The sequence below is a fragment of the Misgurnus anguillicaudatus genome, chromosome 3 (genome assembly GCF_027580225.2).
Source record: "Misgurnus anguillicaudatus chromosome 3, ASM2758022v2, whole genome shotgun sequence".
Lineage (NCBI taxonomy): Eukaryota > Metazoa > Chordata > Actinopteri > Cypriniformes > Cobitidae > Misgurnus > Misgurnus anguillicaudatus.
The window spans coordinates 31,794,858-31,819,007 of record NC_073339.2 but is presented as its reverse complement, the minus strand read 5'-3'; the positions used below and the strand labels follow the sequence as shown (position 1 = coordinate 31,819,007).

The 24,150-nt window shown below is 36.4% G+C and overlaps 1 protein-coding gene across 1 annotated transcript in view; it reads right to left on the bottom strand.

Moving 5' to 3' along the window:
• Positions 1-24,150, bottom strand: part of chrna8 (cholinergic receptor, nicotinic, alpha 8) — a 94,846-nt gene that overhangs the window by 12,608 nt on the left and 58,088 nt on the right. The window contains exons 4-6 of the mRNA XM_073864525.1: positions 16,997-17,110; positions 1,066-1,145; positions 295-462 (exon numbers count right to left, since the gene is read on the bottom strand). Coding sequence (XP_073720626.1) covers positions 295-462; positions 1,066-1,145; positions 16,997-17,110 — 362 coding nt within the window. The remainder of the gene's footprint in view (positions 1-294; positions 463-1,065; positions 1,146-16,996; positions 17,111-24,150) is intronic.

Here is a 24,150-nt window from a genome sequence, read left to right as displayed (position 1 = left end):
TTTTCAACATAATTTAGCATTTTACCCTACAGTATTCCCTCAGTATTATGTGTAACACAAAAGGCAGCAGTTTGAAGATTATCTTGCCTGCTATTAAACATGGCATGTCAAGTTTGACGTCAGTCATGAGAGACACGTTTGATGTGAAACCTATCACACTGTGCAAGACACCACTTGAGACAAAGATTCTCATTGTAGACATACATCCTAAGACCTTGGTTTGTTTGTCACGCAATCCTATTGTATGGCTTTAGAGAATTCATGAAGGTTTTGTATTCACACAGGGTCTCTTACCCACTAAATCCCACTCTCCATTGGGGATGTATGTCGAGATGTCCACCGCTTGCATCTGTAGATCCAGCAGCCAGCCATTATGAGTCCAAGAACCAAATTTCAGGTCACATTTCTGTATATCGAATGGGAACCAGCGCACATCTATGTAACATGTGCTCTTAAGGATACCTGTATGAGCACACAAACATATGTGTGCTTTAGTCTATTGACAAAATCACCTATAGCAATATTCAATACAAAGTAGAGTAGAAACGTATCTATTCTCATTTTAGTAAGTTGCTGTGTAAGATAGTGATACTGGTGTAATGTACTTTTTAAAGGGCCTATTAAACCAGAGCATTCTGATTAGACATGCTTTTTTTATTCTCTTGGCAATGTGATGTCACACCGACAAAGCCCCACCCACGGCCAGTGCCTGACTGGTTAATTTTACCCAAAGGATTTCTAAATGTGTTCATTAGTATATATTTTTAACTGAAAATCAGTAGCTCATTTGCATATAAAAGGTACACATGAAAAGACACTTTTCAGTACCGCCCAAATAGGGGCATTTTGGACATGCTATAACAAATGATCTGTGGGGTATTTTAAGCTGAAACTTCACAGACAAATTCTAGGCACGCTTGAGACTTATATGACATCTTGTAAAAATTGGCATAGTACTGGCCCTTTAAAGTGATTTATTATACAGTCCACATCAGATTCTCTTACTGTATGTGATGCCTTGTAAGATCTTGTGTGGTAGGGTTACGGGGTGTGGATAATTCTTACCTGGTGGTAAGTACTGGCATGCACCTGATGCATTAACAAGGACGTTTGTATGGAAGGTGGCATCAAACCTCTCGTCAGCACTGCAAAGACAAATGCAAAAACAAACTTTAGTGACTGCGTGACTGATATAGTCTCAGATTTTTTTATGAAACACTAAAGTTTTGAAGATTGTCTTGGCTGCAATCAAAATGGCGTGTCAGGTTTGACGTCAGTGATGCTATGGTGCCATGAGACACGTTTGATGTCACTGAACCTATCACACCAAGACACCCCTTCAGAGCCACAGCAAAGATTTTCAATTTAGACATACTGTACAGTGTATTATCTAGGTTTGTTGGTCACAGAAATGGCTTTTATCTGCAGTTATTGTTAACCGCACCGTAATCAGGACCAATAAATAGGCATTCAATTGCAAGAGGTATTTGGTTTAAACGTGTCATCACACAATGCAATCGGTCAGCTTTAATGGTGGTGTAATAATCTGGCGTAATAATCAAGGACTTTGCAGCTGTAACGTGGCTGCAACAGGCGCAATGATATTAGTCTGTTGCAGCCACGAAAATAGTCCCCTGCCATTTAAAGTATCCAAGGGGGCTATTGTTGGCTGCTGCGTAATATCAATGCGCCTGCTGCAGCCATGTTACAGCAGCAAAGTCCTTGATTATTATGCCCGAATGCGAGTATAGTTCCTAGCCATATTTGCCTAGAAAATCGCAACTTTTCATTTTCTGTCGGTCTTAGTACACGAAAGAAGAGTCAAGTTTTAAATAGGAAAAATATAGAAACTCTTTGGTTATTTTTAGTGCAATGCTAATGGTCTAATCAGATTCAACAGATTATGCTAAGCTATGCTAAAAGTGGTGCCGCCAGACCTGGAGATCAGCTGAATGGATTCCAAAACGATGGAGATCAAATGTTTGACTCTAGGAGAGCTGGAAAATTAGTATATTTTCAAAAAAAGTGGAGTGTCTCTTTAAAAAGCATATGGTAGACGCCACAGGACAAACAAATGAAACGCGCTCTGTAGAACAGTTTGTCCGTTTAGGGCTAGAAACATGATGGCGACTTTCATGTAAGGAGACCCGCGGTGTATGTAGATAAAAACGGCTCATTCTAAGGTAATAAAAACAATACAGGTCTTTAAACATCACTGATAATATAGTTATGTATATTATATTGCATTTCTTTCAAGATATCCTTCTGAAAGTTACACAATACACCTTTAAAGAAATCATATGTTGCGATTGTCTGTGGAGGGTTAAAAGCTGTAAGTGCATATAGAAGATCTGTAAAGTTGCAAAGATTAAGGTCTTAAAACCCAGGAAATATACTTTCTAAAAGTGAAGGCTCATCCACGCCTTCCTAAACACCTCATTCAAACACGCCCCCACAAATCTTCATCACTGTGTGGGAAAACGTGCATATCGCCGCCCAAATGTAAACATGAAGAAAGAAGGCGTAATTTCTATTCTTGCTATAGTTTTGTTGCCGCCACCATGTTCAGGAGACGCTGTGCTTTGGGAGCTGGGGCCTAATTTATAAAGCCAGTTCCCACGCAAAGGTTGTGATCTATAAAAAAAAAACTTGACAGGAGAATGGGCTTGAAGGGTGGGATCTGAGGATTATTCATGTACGCAAACTTTCAGGTGATCTGTGATTTATAAAGGGAACATTGCTTTATTTTATTAGTCTTAATATTTTTTGGCTATGCCATTTTTGGCTTTTGTTCGTACGTAGACTTTTAGTAAGGATCCTACGCACAGTTTTATAAATGAGCCCCTGATCTTTTCAAATATGGTAAGGGGCGTAACAACGCTGGATAGCTTGCCAAACGGAGCACACCAAGGTTTTCAGAACGATGAGCTTTGTACAAATCAATGTGTTTCAGAAAGGCAGGGCATAGGGGAGCAAAAGAAGTGTATGGTACTGTATGTAAAAAATAATGGTAACGCTTTACAATAAGGTTCATTAGTTAACACTAGCTAATGTATTACCCAACATGAACAAACCATGAACAATACATTTGTTACAGTATTTATTAATCTCTGTTAATGTTGTTAATAAAAATAAAGCTGTTAATTGTTTGTAATTGTTAAAATAAATATTAGTAAAAACATTAGTAATTGTTAAAATTAACATGAACAAAGATTATAATGCTGTATAAGTGCAGTTCATGTTAATGTAGTTAACTAATGAACCTTATTGTAAAGTGTTACCAAAATAATACATATAATAAACCGCGTAAAGACATTGCATTACACCAAATAATGTTATTTTTAGCAACGTCATATGACCTTCTTAAATCAGTAGTTCTTTGTGAAATAGCATCTATGCTTTTATCTGTTGCATTTCCACCACCTCCACCAAGGATAATATTCCTTTCATTAAAACGTCAAATTCAATTGACATTGAGGTTATCATGAAAACATCCTGCAGTTGTTTTATTCAAAAAACCTTCTCATAATGAATGAATCATCCCAAAACACAAACAGGAATATGATTAAAACCTGAGTTCAGGTGAAATCTCTGTAGAGACAGAAGTGTTGATAAGACCTTCATGAAATAATGTCATAAATCCTGTGTGACATTTAGAACTTATCATTAGTATGTAGGAGGTACGCAACATGGTTTTAAATCACAGTTATTATACGCATGTCCTGACCTTTTATTTGGTACATTAGCCAACTGTATTTAGAACTCTATGTACAGCTGAGTATGTGAGGTGGATACAATATGGTAGATGGGGGAAGGTGAGTGGTTAGGGTTGGGGGTCTTAAGTTTTTTCTTGCATGTGTAATATACAGCTTGTTTGTGAATATAAATGCTCTGACATACAGTAAAGTACATTTATACATTTTTTTAACTTAGTGATTTTAAGCAAAAAATTTATCAGCAGCTATTAGTTTTCTTCAATGCTTTTAAGTCTCATTCCAAGTCACTGTTTTGAAATCCATTCAGCTGATCTCCGGGTGTGGGGTAGGACTTTTATTATAGCTTAGCATAATCCATTGTATCTGATTAGACCATTAGCATCGCACTCAAAAATGACCAAAGAGTTTTGATATTTTTCCTGTTTAAAACTTGACTCTTCTGTAGTTACATCATGTACTGGGACCGATGGAAAATTAAAAGTAGTGATTTTCTAGGCAGATATATCTAGGAACCATCCTTTCATTCTGGTGCAATAATCAAAGACTTTGCTGCTATAACATAGCTGCAGGAGGCGCAATGATATTACGCAGCGCCTAAAAATAATCCCCTTGGTAACTTTCAATAGCAGGCACAACACTAAGGCACCTGTAGCTGTGCAACACTGGTTAAGTGTTTAGTTCCCAAGCCACACTAACATAATACATATACTGTAAACATGGTCAAAAATGGTTCATAGCTGTCACTGGTGTGGTACTCTTTCAAAAAGCATACCTTTGTACCTAAAAAGGTCATATTAGTACTAAAGAGGGCATACTGTATGGTGTAGTCAAGTTTATATTGGTACTAGGGGTGTCACGAATCCCCAAATCCTCGATTCAATTACATTTTCGATTCTAAGGTCACGGTTCGATTCGATTCTCATTTTTTACTTTTTTTTTAAAAGAACAGGTTGCTATGCCATTTTTAGACTAGACTTTTATGAAATATAATATCTGACGCAGTTAGAGGAAGGTTGACTCACAGCACTCAACACGCGTTTTTTTTAGCTTTGCAAGCAAACCAGACGTGACATGGGGGTGTGGCAGCAATCGACGATTCCATTTTTTTAATTCGAAGTTCGAGGTTGTGAGTTAATTTTGATCGATTTAAATTTGAAATTTTGACACCCTTAATTGGTACCAACTGGTACTAAATATTAGGACCTTTTTTAAAGGGTACCGTCGCAGTGACATTGTATGCCCATTTTTCTGACAGTGCATTATAGTGTATAACCATATCCCTATTGATTATTTCAGCTAAATGGATCCTGATTCGTTTTTAGAGGTTTATCCTTTCTTGACTCACCCTAAGAGCCAGACAGCAAAGTCAGCAAGTTCCTCTTCTCTGCTTGTATGGTGGTATGATGTTTTAGCTAATGCCTTCTGCCAAATCCCCACTATAATTGGCTAAGTGATACAAGTTGCCATAAGCAATGTTTTATGGTGCACATGATCTGGCATTTCATAGAGACATTTTATCAAGATGATGTAGATTAAAAGCTTTTTACATTCTTCACATTCCTCAAACTGGAAGTGGCTGCAAAAAAGCCATTTCTATAGCACTGGCTATTTTGACAACGCTTGAAAATGAAATGTAGATTTATGAAGCAGGGGGCAATTAGAAAATCATACAAACAGATATTCTGAATTTACTGACATATTTGTCATGGATAATTAGAATTGTAATTAAATGTGTTGACTGCTGAAAACCCCATGATTATAGAGAACATGATGGTGTTATGGTGGTATTATTAATTTATAAAGTGCAAAGTGCAAGTGAATATAAAAACAGACAAGGCGAGCAAACGTTTCAGCTCTTGCTTTCCTCAGTGCTCGATTGACAAACAAGATTCACCCTTTTTAACAAGTCAGTAATTGAGGTCAATCAGCTGAAAGCAATTATCTCAGGTAAGTAATTTGTAAACAATTATCTCAGGTCAGTGATTACCTCATTGATCACTTAAGCAAAAATCACAACCAGTTACAACAACACTTTGAAGGAAATATGAGACATCTCCTGTAGAGAATATTAGAGTTTTACAAAAAACATGATAGTTCAAGTTCTTCATTCATACCCTCAGGAAATAAAGATTTCAACTCAAAAATCCAAAAAGCCTCCCTTTGGAGTAATTTTCTGTCTCTATCACCACCTCTCCTGTGGGGGAGAATCCTCTCGATGCCCAGGAACTTCATGTCAGCTGGAGAGTGGTTAGCAGACTTGAAATGACGAGAAATTGAAGATGTATCATCCTGTCTTCTAATAGCACTAGTGTGTTCAATTATTCTTGTGCGTAATGCACGTAATGCACAGGAGCTCTAATTTGAGGGACAAACTGGTTCATGCTGATACCCATATCTCGTCTCCAACCACTCTCATCGATGCCCAAGGCAACTTCCCATGTCACAACTGTTCTTCTTGTACTAAGTATGTTAAATGTAAATCATTCACACATCCTCGTACACTAAAAACATACAAGATTAGACAATTGATTACCTGCAAAAGCACACATGTGATTTACATCATCGTTTGTCCATGTTCACAACTGTATGTTGGTAAAACTACACGTGCATTACGCACAAGAATAATTGAACACACTAGTGCTATTAGAAGACAGGATGATACATCTTCAATTTCTCGTCATTTCAAGTCTGCTAACCACTCTCCAGCTGACATGAAGTTCCTGGGCATCGAGAGGATTCTCCCCCACAGGAGAGGTGGTGATAGAGACAGAAAATTACTCCAAAGGGAGGCTTTTTGGATTTTTGAGTTGAAATCTTTATTTCCTGAGGGTATGAATGAAGAACTTGAACTATCATGTTTTTTGTAAAACTCTAATATTCTCTACAGGTGATGTCTCATATTTCCTTCAAAGTGTTGTTGTAACTGGTTGTGATTTTTGCTTAAGTGATCAATGAGGTAATCACTGACCTGAGATAATTGTTTACAAATTACTTACCTGAGATAATTGCTTTCAGCTGATTGACCTCAATTACTGACTTGTTAAAAAGGGTGAATCTTGTTTGTCAATCGAGCACTGAGGAAAGCAAGAGCTGAAACGTTTGCTCGCCTTGTCTGTTTTTATATTCACTTGCACTTTATAAATAAAAAACTATGTTTTTGTAGACTTTTTGTCACAAGTGGATCAGTGTGCGGCTAGCCACTCTCTTTACTCAATTACTCATTTGGCTCCACGCACCTGAAGTACATGGACTTATAACTAAGTACACTTTTTTTGGTTGGAGCGCTACATATCTTCCTTAGTGGTATTATTAATTTGACAGAAATAAATGTGTACACAATGAGCACACAAAACCAACAGAGTAACAACTAAAAGGTTGTGTTATTAATCATGTTCTGTGTCATGTTACTGATATAACAATGCAACTTAGTTAGACTGACGACTACCCAGCAAGCAACAGCCATCATTTCAACGTCTAGGTTAACTATAGACTCTATAATCTATCTTTGCGTAACCCATCTCTAGACAAAATTAACTTTGCCAAAATAACTTTTATGATATTACATCATGTAAGCAAAGTCAACAGTGATTACAGTGTGTTTGGATTGATTCAATTGTTTTATTTAATTTATTTTGGGGCTATAATTAGACATCTATTAATTTTCACAGACAGCCCAAATTTTAGCCTAGATCTCCACTGTTTGGACGGCTATTGCTTGGTTTTAAACGCAAAATGACCTGTGTAGAACTTGATTCCTGAAAATTATTCCAATTCAGCAGAATCTGTGAAGCTTTCTGGTGTCACACAGGCCTGGTCATAAACTCAATGTCCCATTGGAATCTACTGCAGAATTCATCATATAGTTATTTTACCTCTCAAATATAAAGCAAATATTTATGAGGTGCATGCATTTTTGCTGAATACTATAAATGAGTGGGATGTTTGAAACACCCAAGCAGGAAAAATGTATGGGTCCGCTAGTGAAAGTTTTATAATCCGCATTGTAGGCCAGCCTGTACTCTACTGTATATACAGAGAGAGTAATAACAGGAAAATAAAGTGACCACTGCGGTCTGTGTAAATAATGCATCATACAGCCTCTGTCAGAATATGCAAACATGCAAAAACTTTCAACATGCATGATTTACATACCATCTGAAATCTGTTTTTAATCTTTTTTAAACCTTGAAAGTATTCTGAACAATTACTAGGTCATACATCAAAAGTTAGATTTGAAGTGTTTTCTTTGGAATATTTCTTCGAATGTCAACTTCACTTTTATTCAAAAATGTAATAAGTACAATAAATATAAAACTTTTCTCAATCTTTTGGACCCAACTTATGTTTAAATTACAATTCAACATGGACTAAGCTCAGTTTGAACCACTGATCTATATAAATGACTGGATTGCGCATGACGTCACACTTGTGAAGCCACCTACCGCGCCGCCATGTTGGTATACCCAAACGTTCTATTAAATCAATGGACGTTATCAGATTTTAATGATAAAACATCACTTTACTCGTCTTCGTTTTTATATGTGAAGTTACCCTGTACATTAATACAACACAAACGTCCAAAGCATGTATAGTTATTTAGTGAAAGTTGTACATTTTGCGTTTTAATCAGTTATAGTACATTCATCTTTATTACAGTATCAGATCAGCAGACAGACGGCAGCAAACGTGCTTATTCTGAAATCTAAATAAATAATCTTGCTTTGTACCGTATGTGCATGCAGTAATTTGCTGGTTTTGTAATTATGTTGTTATCTAAACTTACAAGTTACCTAAACTTATTTAGAGAAATAACGCTGACCGTGTAGCTGAATGTCAAAAAAACTTTATTTATACCCGTGTCATTAACAGAATGCAGCTGACACACTCACCTTAACGTTTTCATATAACTCCATTATCCTGCCCGATTAAAACATAAGCATTGCAAATAACACCAGAATTAACTATTAATTTACGTACACGTATCCTAAAAATGAATCTTGTGTGACTGATACACTGTAAAGCGGGTACATTTAGATCATGATTTTGAATGCAAGTCAATGACGCCCTCTGCCGGTTGGGCATACCAAGATGGCCGCTCGAACTCTGCGCTGGCTTCAGCTCATGCTGTTACGTTAAGCGTTCTATGCGCAATCCAGTCATTTATATAGATCAGTGATTTGAACACACATACAAAAAAAAACATTCACAAACAGAAATGCAACTTTTCCTTGCAACACATGCAACTCTCTTTTCCACGTGTACTGCTTCAACAGTGCTCGCAGCTCCTCAAAGACACAAATGTTAATGTTACATATTTTGCGTTGGGTCAAAAAGGAACAAACACAGCCATTTGGTTAAATCAACCCAGCATAGGTCAATTTAAAACCCAATGTTTGGGTTTGTCCCTTTTTGACCCAGCATTTTTTTAAGTGATAATGCATTCAAAATATACATTTTTTTAATATGTGCATTCTTGGAAATCCAACCTGTTCTCCAACCCATACGACCCATACGCTTTGATCATTGGTCCATTTCACCAAATATACTCAATAGATGCGTTTAATAAATTAGCGCCTCTACCGGCAACAGGTGAAAGTTAATATATTAGGGTATAAAATGATATTTTGGTGTATAATTTTGCTGTGATAAAATGTACTTGGATAAGATTTTCAATTTAAACCACCAGGATTAATTGTATTTTATTACACATTACACTATTCAAGCATTTAGGGCAAATAACGGACCCATTTACAGTTGCAATCAGAAATATTCAACCCCCAAAGAGTTTTAAGGATTTATTAAAAAAAATATTTTCAAGGTGCGGGATTCTACTTTGGATGAGTTTTTATGAGTTAAGTGAGGCATAACATCAAAACAAAAAATGTTTTATGTAGTATTTGTGTGTAATAGTATATTTTGTTAAGATAGCCATGTCACAATTATTCAACCCCTATATAATATTGTTATTTTTAAAGCTTTCTGACAGTTTTTATGGCCTGAAGTGGAGCTGAAACATCATTAAGCCTTTAGGAACTCTATAACGATCCTTCATTTGCTTCTGTGATGCATATATAAATCCCAACCATCAAGGTCTTCAAGGTGAGTTGCAATCATGGGAAAGACAAAGGAGCTTCCACAAAAGCTAAGAGAGGAGATTATTTCATCACATCTGAAGGGCCTTGGGTATAAGAAGATTTCCAAAATATTTAACATTCCAAGAGATTTTTATTATTTTTTTTATCAACATCACTATAATGTTTTTGAGGTGAGGGGGTTGAATATTTCTGATTGCAACTGTATTTATTATATGATATAAACACAGCATACAAAACAGTCACAACTTTTTAAAAATATACTTTAAATATTCCTAGTGTAACGAGGTCAAACGATCAAGATGCAAAGTGATGACAATAAATATCAGATCCGATGTACACTGATTCAAAAACTGCTGACAGAAGAAGCAATGATACGTCATTTATGATTGTGAAAAGGCATTGTCTCTTGTGATGCTTGTGACCAATTGCATCATTATGTTATCTAGAATGTGAAGCACTATTGGCTCTTGTGACCGACTATGTCATGCTGGTTTATGTTTGATTAGATCTGACTGTGCGTTCTTCATATAAAGTAATCATATGGCTTCAGTTAGCAAGGCTTGCAAAGCGCGAATGGTTTGTACAGTAATACTTTTATACTGTTTTATGCAATAAATACCTGTGACTGTACTTTTACTTGCGTGTTGTGTTTTATATGGTTGAGAAGTGGTTGGGTTTGGGGTAAGGGTGGGGTTAGCTCCAAAATATCTTTAAAACCATGAAACAAACATTTACAAATTCATAAAATTAAATGTGTCTAATCTGATGTATAAGGCAAAAAACTTAAAACGTTGTATAAACTACTGCCGCTAGAGGACACTAATCCCTTAATACGTCAATTTATGTCGTAATAAGGTGCTTGCTTGCACAAACTACCTATGAGGTCATTATTTTTGGAGGACAGCCTCCCATGCATGGATGGATGGAACCAATGCGTGTTTGATATTTTCTTTATAATACTGTATGCTCATGCAATTTATATTTATATATTTATATTTTTAGCAACAGTTTGCACTTCTCACAAACGGATTCCATTTCATTCCAAATTCTTTGCACTTTCACATCTAATTTCCTTCAACAGCTTATGGTTCTTTTCAAATAATAAAAGCATTTAATGTGATAGTGTCTTTTATTATTTCGCTCATATTATCTCGTAATAACTCTCGTATTGTTCTCTGTTCAGAAGAGTGACATTGCCATCATTAGAGGTTGATGATCCTATGGATAAGCAGGTTAATGGTGTGTGTAATTCATTTCTTACATCAGTAACTTCTCTTGATCAGTCTTACTCTTCTTATGGGTATTATTCAACCTTAGGTGTGTTTTTGCTTTAAACTATTCTTACAAATCACCTCTTTCACACGAACCGGACTCTGCTTTAACTAGGAAAAGCAACATCAATTCCTCTCGGGGAGGTAATTTATTTACATTCCTAAGGTCGAAGACACCTGTTGGTAAATTTGTTTACCTCTCAGTTGTAGTCAAGATCATTGTTCTCCCCACAGTGTAAATAATTTGTACTAATTACTAATTTAGCTGACGCTTTTACAAAGAGGAGAGACTGTCTGGAACAAAACGAGGTTAAGTTTCTTGTGCTGAGAGCAAAAATCAACCCTTCTGGGGTTTGAATCATTACAATGAGGAAAGGGGAAATTATTCTAATGGTCATTAAATTTATACTTTTAAGTTAATTGTGCATGTATTATGCACACACACAATTCAGCACCCTCAATTCAGTTGTAGATTTAAAAAATTATCCTATTTGGGACAAGTAAAATGTCGTCCTTGTGTTATTTTGTATTTTGGAGTAAAAATTTAGTTGGCAAAAGATTATGTGTTAATATTGACTTTTAAACAGTAAAGTTTAACTGAATTTGGCATTATTAAAGCTTAGGAGTTTCCATTACACATGCCATAGTGCACATGCATCATACACATCCGTTTGAAATATTGTACAGACCATAACATTCAACCGAGTCCGAGATGTTACTTTTTGCTACTTTTTGTAGAACTGTCCTTACTTATTTTTAATATTCATAAAAGTCAAATGTGTTTGTAAGGTAACAACTAAGTGAAAGATTTCTTCAAAGGAGTGAATTCGGGGTTTGTGTTAGGTAGGTTTGATGCTGTGAAACCAGCAATGCATCATTAATGTTTAATTTTTCATTCTTAAGTTCACTACTAAAAATACAGCATAAGCTGTATTTTTAGTACACATAAGCACAGTCTCTAAACCTCTCTTTCTGTTCTATTTCCCTTGATATGTGGCATTGGCTCTGTGCTAAAGAAGAAATACCAGTTTTTTAGTCACGTAAAATGACATTTTATGTCCAATATGCAAATGTTAAAAAAGGACAAGTTCGGTATTTTACACTTAAAGCACTGTTTTCAGATTGTTTATGGTGAAATAGAACGGTTTTGACAGAAATTTCGACATATGCAGCTGCCCTGAGAATTTTCGGGTGTTTGTGTTTCACCTCACACCTCTACAATGGGTTTAATGGTGCACTGGAACAATCCTTCCTAAAATGCATTAAACTGTCATTTACAAAGACGTGAAACTCACCGAGTGGTCAGGGGTGTTCACTGATATGCTCACACAAAAATCGCTGCAAAAGATGCTTTCCAACAGGTGTTTTAGCATTCTTTGTAAACTTGTGGACCTATTTTTCCAAACGCCACACACCCGTATATTTTTCCGTTTAGAGCTTGAATAATAGACACTCCAGCCCAGGTGGTGGCGCTACTCTGCCATTGCCAATTGCAAGAATAGAAACAAAGTTCCCGGCGCTGAGTAATACCGTACCTCACAGCACATCTAATACAAGTCAATGGAGTTGGCAAAAACTACGATAAAACCTGTTGGAATGCGTCTTTTGCAGCGAACCCTGTGCGAGCACATCAGTGAACACCCCCGACCACTCGGTGAGTTTCATGTCTTTGTAAACGAAAGTTTAATGCAGTTTAGGAAGGATTGTTCCAGTGCACCATTAAACCCATTGTAAAGGTGGGAGGTGAAACACAAACACCCAAAAATTCTTGGGGCAGCCGCATATGTCCAAATTTCATTCAAAACCGTTCTATTCCATCACAAACAATCTGAAAACAGGGCTCCAAGTGCAAAACACCGAACCTGTCCTTTAATATTAATCAGGCCCATATGGAGACCGGGAGAATTCCCGGTGGGCCGGTCTGGTTTTTGGCCACAAGGGCCGGTGTTAACATGCCACCAGGTTGAAGGTTGCTGTCCCTATGCCGACAGCACTCAAAGCAGCCCCATTCGCATAATTTGCGGGTGGTATGTCCCCACCACTTTATGCCCAAATTGATTGTGCCCCGACTCCCGACCACGGAGCAATTTTGCGTTAGGGTAAACTTTTGAAAACGCATGGGCAACGCAGGATGCACCACTTTCTTCTGCTTTTCAAAGCGAATGCCTGTGAACACGAGTTTTGTTTTAGACGCGTCTGTATTCGAGTGTGCTTGTCGCGCGTTTAGATTTAAAAAATGTTTTTAATTTTAATAAGTGACTTGATACGAATGGCCTCTAAAAGGAAAATTATCTACAAATTGTAATTTTTTATCTAAGTTATAGATGTAACAATGAATCATCTATGATTCATTATCTATTTCAAGTAACAAATCTATTTCATACAAAACTCATCAGTTTATTTGGGGAAAACTATGTTTCATATCAATATGATGTTTTCTCATGTAAAACGTTTAAGTCCACTATATATTTGTTCTTTTTGACACGAGAGGCCTGCCATACATTATTTGTCAATATACAGGATCTACTAAACAGATTAAGACAAGGATTTTTATTTTCCCATCTGTTTCCCCTGCATAATTGATAAATGCTGCTTTTTCAATGGTTTCCAAACTTTTTCAACCCAACAGGTAATCTCAAGACCCTCCATTTATATATATATATATATACAGTGGATATAAAAAGTCTACACACCCCTGTTAAAATTGCAGGTTTTTGTGATTAAAAAAATGAAAACAAGATGAATCATTTTGGAACCTGTTCCAACTTAATTCCGTACTTCCAGCCTATATATTAAAGTTAATAACAATAAGAAAACTTTTGTTGTGAAAAAATGGCAAGTAAAGTTGTACAGTAACCAGGTTGCATAAGTGTGCACACCCTTAAACTAAAACTTAGTTTAAGCACCTTTAGATTTTATCACAGCATTCAATCTTAATGGGTATGTGTCAATCAATTTCACACTTTTTGAATTTGCAATATTTTGCCATTTCTCCTTTCAAAAGCATTTTAAATCTGTCAAATTGGTTGGGTGTCTCCTGTGCACAGCCCTCTTCAGATCACCCCATAGATTTTGGATGGGATTTAGATCCGGACTCTTGCTGGGCCATTCCAAAACCTTGATCTTGTTTTGGTGAAGTAATTCCTTTGTTGATTAGATGTGTGCTTTCTGTCATTGTCATGCTGTGAGGTGAAATTTCTCTTCATTTTAAGTGTTTTGGCAGAAGCCTTTAGGTTTTGGGCCAAAATTGACGGGTATTTGGAGCTATTCATTATTCTATCTACCCTGATTAAAACCCCAGTTCCAGCTGAAGAAAAGCAGCCACAAAGTATGATGCTGTCACCTTTATGATTTACTCTGGTCATGGTGTTCATTTGGTGATGTGATGTGTGTTTTATTGCACCAAATATATATTTTGGTATAACGGCCCAAGTTCAACTTTGGTCTCAATGGACTATAATACATTATTCCACATATATGTGGGATATAGAAATATTTGTTTTTACAAACTTTAGATGGACTTGATGATATTTTTTGTTAAATAATGCTAATAGCCCAAACATGAAGATTTCAGGAGATTTTTGTCACATGTAGGGAGCAAAAAGTACTTGCCAGATATTGTTACAATTCTTTTCAGGTTGCTGTAGGCCTCTCGGCAGCCTTCCTTACCATTTTTTTCCTGGTTTTCTCATAAATTTTAGGTGGATGCCTGGTCTTAGTAATGTCAATGTTGTGCCATATTTTCTCCACTTGTGGATTATTGTTTTTACAGTACTCCATGGTATATTCAGTGTCTTGGAAATGTTTTTAGCCCTCTGTTGATTGATATTTTTCAACAATGGGATCATGTACCTGCTGAGTAAGCTCTACACAGACAATGGCTTTTTCAGTGGGATGATACTCAGAAAAAATCCTTTAGGGCCAGGCACACTTCATTAATAGTTAAAAACTTATTTTAATTGATGACAGGTATGTACTACTTCATATTTAACTTAAGTCTAAATGTGATTGGTTGCTTTTGAACATTGCCACAATCACTATTGTAAAAGGGTGTGCACACTTATGCAGCCTGGTTATTGTACAGCTTTGCTTGCCATTTTTTCACCTCAGGATTATTCTTAGTGTTGATTAATTTGGTATATGGGTTTGAAGTAGGGAGTTAAGTTGGAACAGGTTCCAAAATGATTCATCTTGGTTTCATTTTGTAAATCACAGAAACATGCAATTTAAACAGGGGTGTGTAGACTTTTTATATCCACTGTATATATATATATATATATATATATATATATATATATATATATATATATATATATATATATATATATATATATATATATATATATATATATATATATATATATATATATATATATATATATATATATATATATATATATATAATATTTAGGGCTGCACGATTATGGCAAAAATCATAATTGTATTTGCACTGAATTGGAAATTACATTTTTGAAAAATACAATGAATTGCAAGGCTGCAGAGAACAGTACACTATTGCAGACTTATAGGATTTAATGATATTATTTTAATATAGTCAGTCGTGAACTAAAGTGGGCCGGTCTAAGACATGAAACTCCAGGGCTGAAAATTGGTCCCACTCCGGCCCTGATATTAATCCATACTGTAAGAAAAACACACAAACCCGTCTCAGATCCACTGCTTCATATCCACATGCAGTGTTTAGATAGTCTAAAAGTAAACACACACAGGCACTTACAAACACATCAACACTAAATTAGAAATTGCAGAAGTCTGATTCATCCTATGGGATGAACTAGAAGCCCAGGTGTTCATGAGACTTAGCAGTGTGTAAATACTGCATGAGGTAGAAGGCTCAGAGAGGGCTCAGATGGGTTTCAGTGCAAGACTAAAGAGAGCTCCAGCTGGTCACTTGCGTTTTCATTTTTGCATTTACCAGATGCTTTTATCCAAAGCAACTTACAGTGCATTCAAGCTATACATTTTTTCAGTATTTGTTACTACCCTAATACTATAGCTATACCTATGTAATACCTTTCGAGGGAACTCGCGCTGTGTCACTGCGGTGACACTTTGGGGACGCCTCCAGGACCAGGGGTAAGTGCGTCTGAATGTGTATATCAAATTCAACCAATGGTGAGGCTTAAAAACAAAAACAGGGTGATTCAGGAGCCAGGAAGTATATCACTATCTGAAATATTGCCAAAGACGGCGTTACAGGGACGCAGAAGTATGGCAAGGGAGACGCAGCGTCTCGTTCCCTTCTCAGGGAACAACAGTTACATACGTAACCCGAGACGTTTTCGTGTGTCATGTGGGAAACTCTGCAATTAGATTTTCTTAAGATCCTTTTAAAATACTATAATACGAGAAAGTGCTTATTTGTACCCCTACAGCAGTTTTTCCATAATGCAGAATCCCGGATCTCAGATCTCAGCCTCCACACTAAAACCAAGTACTATTTAATTGCTTGCAATTTTGGTTAATGGAGGAACAGATGATTATTTTTATAGATTCTATTCTACACACTATTCTAGATTTAACCAGTGGTGAAAGTAGCTAATATTCCCTGTGTTTGGGGACATATTTTATATTTCTAAATCATAGATCAAAAATTATATTTATAAAGAAAATTTGCATAGACTTTGGTGGCAATCACATGAATAAAAGATGGAAATCCACAAAACATTTTTTTTAACTGGAACTGTCCTGAAATTCACTCCCTTGAAATACACAAACCATGAAATTACAAGCTTACACTAATAATAATTATAATAATTTTTAGTCCCTATTTACATTTCACATCCAGTGCAAATCAACAAAATTAATGGAGTAAGGAGACAGACAATGTTTAATAATACCACATCATTACAGAATACAAGAAGAGTCTAGTGTTTGAATATGAGTGTGTTACCTGTTATAGAGAAGAATATCAGGTGTCCAGATCTGATTCGAAGGGAAACGCAGGGTCTGTACACCAGGATAGTTATCAGGGTTCCAGCTCAAATAGACGTCTGTCCAGTACAGCAAAACACACACATTTGCACTAGTATTGTACACGACAACATCACACACACGCAGCCGGTCAATACAAAACCACAGCTGGGGTCTAGGGTACACATGTGTACGTTTACCACTGGGAAATTTTCCAAAGGACACACATACGACATCACACAACAAAGACACATATGTTGAAACTAATACAGTATGAAACTAAATGTGGAATGTTGCATGGCAATAAATAAAATAGTTCAGTGTGAGTCGGTCTATATATTAGAGTGTGTGTTGATGCCTTACTTTTTTATGAATATAAACTCCACCTGATTCCTCTTCAGGGGTTTAGACGGTTAGATAGCTCTGGGCTTTGCAGTGCCAAAGGAACTTTAGTTCTGTAATTGTTTTTGTGCGTCTTACTTTGTGTTAGACTTGCTGTGCAGCACTTGCTGTGAAAACCCAACTAAAGTCATTTTTTGTGATTTACTGCTTTCTATATAATATAATACATACATAATGTAGTGATATCAAAGATTGACATCATGTAAAATCATTAGATTATGAGGACTTAGCCTTAATTTTACAGACAGGTTCACATTTATTTTACAGAAAATTGTAGTGCCATGCACTGTTGTTGTATCCACCTTATTTTTGACGTAAATGTGCCGCCATCTTTGAGCTCCTTTGTGTAAGACTTCCGGTCAGCCACTAAAGCGAATGGTAGTCGTATTGCGAGGGACATGAGTGTGCCGTTTTGACTGACTTTTTAATGTTTATTATGAAATCCAGAAAGACCGGCATAACTTGTGCAGTTAGGGGTTGACAAAATAGCTGGTACAAACGCAGTAAATCTCTAAAAAACATTTGTTTGAACCATAATACAAGCACAAGATCTGAATGTGTATGTGATGCACGTGCATCCATTATCTGTGCACACATCCATGCCGTAAAACCTTTCATAGAAACTGCCAGTAAACAATAAATACAATAATTGTTTAAAAACAACTAATATTATGCTGATAAAAATATGCTAATTTAGCTGATTTATTTATTCTGCTACTATATATTATTACAAAAATGCGTTTACAGTACAGAATATATACGACATAAACAGCTTATTAGTTAATGTTTATAATAGTTTGTAATATGTTTGCACATACTTTTGTTATGTTTTAAATGATTTTTTTTTTCAGAAATCATAAATCATTTCATAAGCTCATGTCTTATCTACTGCATAATAATATTTTCATAAAACAAAAACAATACTGAATACATGTAGTAGTTTAATATGTTTATTATGGTTTGTTCAAACAAGTTACATTGTGTTGAATGAAAAAGATGCTGCTGACTGATCACTTGAAGCTTGATGTGTCCCAATAAACACTCAAACAAGTCGATTAAAAATTGCCTTTTTAAAAAACCTCACACCAGAGGTACGGTTGTGACATTATAAACCAAGTCTTTGTATATTCCATGTGCAAACACTCGACTGACTTTCCCATTGTAAAGATACTGGTATGCCTGTGCTTTATATTTGCGCAATGAAGACCTGTCACCCTCGAGCAACAACACGAAATTATTAAATATATCTTCATATGATATATCAGGCCACTTCTTAATTTCATCCTCACACTGGTTCATACATGGCAAGTGAAGTAAATATTTACCATAACTGTTTTTAATCATGTTTTATGCGTGCTCCAATTACACTGTTTTCTACCGGCTGGCTATTGAAACGGACGTCTCGCACAAAGAAGGGAAATATGTCACATCACTTACATCCGCATTCGAAAACGAGGTGGATAAACTGTCAATAAGGATGGAAAAAATTTCAATTATGAATTTGATAACTTATATATTACTAAGCCTTCAATGTCTTTACACCCTAGTTTACCCCTATATCTCTTCATTTCATCTGTAATATTTTTTATCACCGTAATAATGCGACCTTTCATCTATTTCTGATAAGTTTGTGTGTTCACTGATGCACGACTAATTCGGCTGATTAAAAGGACACAATATCCCAAATCACATTAGACCAGTCAGGAGGAAAGATGAGGTTTTAAACCTCTATTTCTCTCTCTGGCTCAGATGTCCCTGTGTGATTTACTGAACGTATTCCCCTGAGGCTGTCTCTGCGGACACAATTGCTTGCTTGTCGGTGACATAATAAAGATCGGGGAATCTGTGTCACACATCTTTCAAATATGCACTGAAACACATACTTGAAGTTTCCACTCATTTTTCACTTCAAATAAAAGCACAGGAGACAAACAAATGCTAGACCCTCACACACCTGTATCTCTCTCCTTGTCTCGATTGATTGAAATATTCATGTTTTTGATTGGTATGACAGATTTATTCAAAGTGTTTTGCTACATTTACATTTAGAGGCTGTTTACACCTGGTATTAAAGGACAAGTTCGGTATTTTACACTTAAAGCCCTGTTTTCAGATTGTTTATGGTGAAGTGGAACGGTTTTGACTGAGGTTTCAGCGTATGATGCTGGCCCGAGAGTTTTTGGGTGTTTGTTGTTTCGCCTCCCACCTCTACAATGGCTGTATAGGTGTACTGGAACAATCCTTCCTAAAATGCATTAAACTTTCGTTTACAAAGACGTGAAACTCACCGAGTGGTCGGGGGTGTTCACTGGTGTGCTCACACGGAAGTCGTTGCGAAGGACGCATTCCAACAGGTTTTATCGTAGTTTTTGTCCAACTCCATTGACTTGTATTAGATGTGCTGTGAGGTACGGTATTACTCTGCGCCGGGAACATTGTTTGTATTCTTGCAAATGGCAAAGGTGGATTATCACCACCAACTTGGCTGGAGTGTCTATTATTCAAGCTCTCAACGGAAGAATGTACGGGTGTGAGGCGTTTGGAAAAATAGGTCCACAAGTTTACAAAGAATGCTAAAACACCTGTTGGAAAGCATCTTTTGCAGCGATTTTTGTGTGGGCGTGTCAGTGAGCACCCCTGGCCGCTCGGTCAGTTTCACGTCTTTGTGGACGAGTGTTTGATGCATTTTGGGAGGGATTGTTCCAGTTCACCTATGCACCCATTGTAGAGGTGGGGGCTGATACAACAGAAACCGAAAATTCTCGGGACAGCCCCACATGTCCAAATTTCAGTCCAAACCACTCTATTTCATCATAAACAATCTGAAAACAGGGCTTTAAGTGTAAAATACCGAACTTGTCCTTTAAGATGCATAGCTCACAAGTACGCTAGATGTGAAACATTTTGAGCTCATCCACTTTCAACCACATTCAGAGGTGCACTTTACTTTGTTCTTCTGTCTGATATAGCAATAAGTGATATAAATGTTTTATGTGTTGTAATTTTGCTTAACTTAATAAGTAGCATAATGTTCTGTTCCTGCACTTTAGGGAGATAGACATTAGTAAAACAACATTAGCACTAAAGATCTGAATTAGTTAAGACAGAGGAACGATTTTTTGTTCTCTCTTTCTTTCTCTCTCTCTCTCTCTCTCTCTCTCTCTCTCTCTCTCTCTCTCTCTCTCTCTCTCGCATAGTCAAGATGTATTATGCTACAAGTGGCATCCATCTGTGGGCCTGTATTATGTTGTCAAGGAACATTTTTGCTTAAGTCAGTCTGTGAGTGTTCATCTGTACAAAACCTCTCTTTGGACAGGATTGACACCAGGGATTGTGACTGGTCTAAATGTTGGGTTCAGAATCAGAGCAGGTCCATAGTGGAACATTTCTTATCCAGCCTAATTTCATGGTTAAGTGCTCAGTTGGCTAACTTGTGCATTATGGCTGATGAGGTCAATAAAGGTGAATTAGAGCTGAGGAATGTTTCCTAAAGATAGCAACGCTTTTTTAACAACTAAAACTTACAATTGGCACCAGCCATACAAACATCTATAAACATGCCGTTTGTGAAATTTTACACTTGCCTGCATTTAAGCTCCTCGTTATTACCCTTATATATTTAATGTGTGCAGTTTTGCAACTTTAGAGGGTCCGGCGTTTAGCAATTAGTTTGGATGCAACACTTTCAGCATGAAAGCATTTACAATAAATAATATCCAGTAGTGTTTTGAATCTAAAACCACCCAGGCATATTCTTGTGAAAAGAAACAATTTATCAACCTCACATGCCTTACAAAATAGATGTTTGTTTATTGTGTTTTAATGGTGACAAATCCTTGGTGATATGGATATAGGTGGTTTCTCTCTTTACAGTACCTCATTTACACACACAAGTCCGGTAAGAGAGAACAAAGTTGTTCAGTAGTTGTAAAACTCCATTAAGTCGGCTGTCAAAGCTATTTTATTTACTTTAAACTTCAGATAAAGTGATTATTTTCTCTTTAATGCAGATGATGCTGAGCCATTATTAAATTAATCATGACAAAAAATTATGCTTACCGATGTATTTTTCATGATTCTGCTATGTTAGCGATTATAAAGTTACCTAGCTAACAGTCATTGGGTCGGTTTTCCAGATAGGGATTAGACTAGTCAGGCTAAAATAAATGTAAGAGGTGTCCAAACTGAAAACAACTTGCACTAACATATCTTAAAATACATCAGTGCCTTTTGTTTTGCCTCAAAATGCACACAAGTAATTTTTTTAGTAAGACATATTTACGTTTTTCATAATTAAACTAAGGCCTAGTCCTGGCTTAAGCTAATTCCTGTCTGGGAAACCACCCCATTTAAAAAAAAAAAGTTTAAGGGCCCTATTTTAACAATCTGAAATGCAAGTGCAAAGCGCAAAGCGAAAGTGACTTTGTGGGCGGATCTTGGGCGCTGTTGCTGTTGCAGAATGTTGTGCCGCAAGCGCTACAATGATGTCAGGAGACGGGGGAATCCCAAGCTTGCCAGCATAAATTGGGATTGATTTTTAATAATGATAAAATTTCATTTGGAAATACTTTTTATTTGTATTGTGCACAAACATTGTACATAGCTTTTATAATAATGATAATAATAATAATTAATAATAATATTAGCTTTTATAAAGAACTAAGTCTGATAGACCAGGGTTTCCCCAACTTAGACAGGTAAAATCTATTTTAGGACCCATCAAAATATTTATTCAAAAGAAAAAAATACACATTTGTTCATTTTTAGAAAAGATTGATTTATGTTTTCCTGTTAATGCATGAATGAAACATTGCTTTAATTGCAATACCAAAGTAAGATTTCAAAATCTGTTTCATTGCTATTTTTTTTACATTTACCTTTCTATGACCCACCTCATCCCATTGTGTGATCTACGAGTGGGTCATGACCCACAGTTTGAAAAACCATTTGATAGACTGTACAGAGTATGACATCCTTGATCCAATGCAGACAGTCAGCCCAACATAAGTGATCAACTCTGATTGCCCAGACAAAGACCTACCTATCACTCCAAACAGTTGACATTAAACCTTGAAGCTATTGCAATGCTTATCTTGTTTGTCTGAGCGTGTTACCCTCAGTGAGCCATGCATCAGGATCAGCCTTTTTAAAGGGGACATATCATGAAAATCTGATGTTTATCATGTTTAGGTGCTATAATGTTAATGGTATTTCAAGCATTCTGACTTATTAACACAGTTATAGAGTTGTTTCCTCATGCTAAACGTAGGCAAAGTGTCAAAAAAGCAGTTGGGTGTGTTACAGAGTATTTCTGTGCCGAATGCACTTCGTCAGGGTTCGTACAAGTTTTGGAAAGTTTTTTTCGATTACAGGTCCAGTTGATGTTTCAGGGGTTTTCTATACGTATCACTTCTTTATATGGGCACTTCCCCCGGAAAACCCCGCCCACCTGTCAATCAGCGGGAGACGCTAGAACTTACAAACATTCACATCACGCGACAGCTTTGTTTAATTTCAAAACTCAACAATGGCACGAAAGAAGTGTTTTTGGATGTAAGGAGAAGAAAGCCAGCATAATGGAAACAATTGATATAGTTTATTATCCGGGGTAGCAGCAGAGTTTTGCGTGTGTGTTTGATGCGCTGGATTTTCCGGGTCACGAGTTGCATGCGGTAAGTAAGACTTCTGTCTTATGTTGGAAATAGGCGCGTGCATATTATATAAATAACACGAACATGTAGTGAATCATAAGTTATAAGTCAAGTGTTGTATAGTGTTGCATGACTCGTACTCGCTCCTCCCGCGGTAGTAACTCCTCCTTCTTCATTTTTTCGTATGTTATCGGAAAGATTCGGTAAAGCTAATCTTTCTTTTATAAATCTGATTATACTAAAGACTCTTCGGAGATATAAAGGATGTCATACTACTCTATAGGTACTCCAGATTAACATCAGAAATGCAGAAACAGCGTGTGTTACGTGAGCTTTAAGGAAGACGTGTCACACGACTCTATCACAAGATTGATTAAATCATCCCGAAAATAACTATTACACATTAAAAAAATCACACCAGGGACAAGAGGGAGAAGATGGACCACTTGTAGGAATATGAAAAGGTAAACAATAAAGCTCATTAAGACAGCTGTAAAATAAATGTCCCTAAATGAGCAAATGACCTTTTCCATAGGTTTTTTTCTTTTGTTCTAGAACACCCATGGCCATTATATAAGCAACATCTATGACACCACTTACAGTAGCACCTATATTTAAAATAAAAGTCAAATATAACCTACAGTAATATTGCTCTCTCTCTATTCATGTACAGTATACAGGAGATGTACATCAATGCCCATTACTGATTTTAGAAAGAAACTTTTAAGATGGTAACTTGTCAAAGACAACGTAGTGACGAAACGCACTCTGTAGAGCAGTTTGTCCGTTTATGGCTACTGTAGAAACATGGTGGTGATTTCCAGGAGACCCACAGTGTATGTAAATAAAAACGTCTCATTTCAAGGTAATAAAAACATAATGGTTCATTATGTAAGGTCTTTATACACCACTGATAGTTATGTAAAGTATATTATATTGCATTTCTGTCAAGACACAGTGCACCTTTTTAAAATTTGATGTTAACAGAAAACATGTACATTAAATGCAAAACAAGAATTTAAATAATTGCTTGTAAACAGCACTAGCGCTAGAGGCACATAAATGACACACTCCAGTTTAA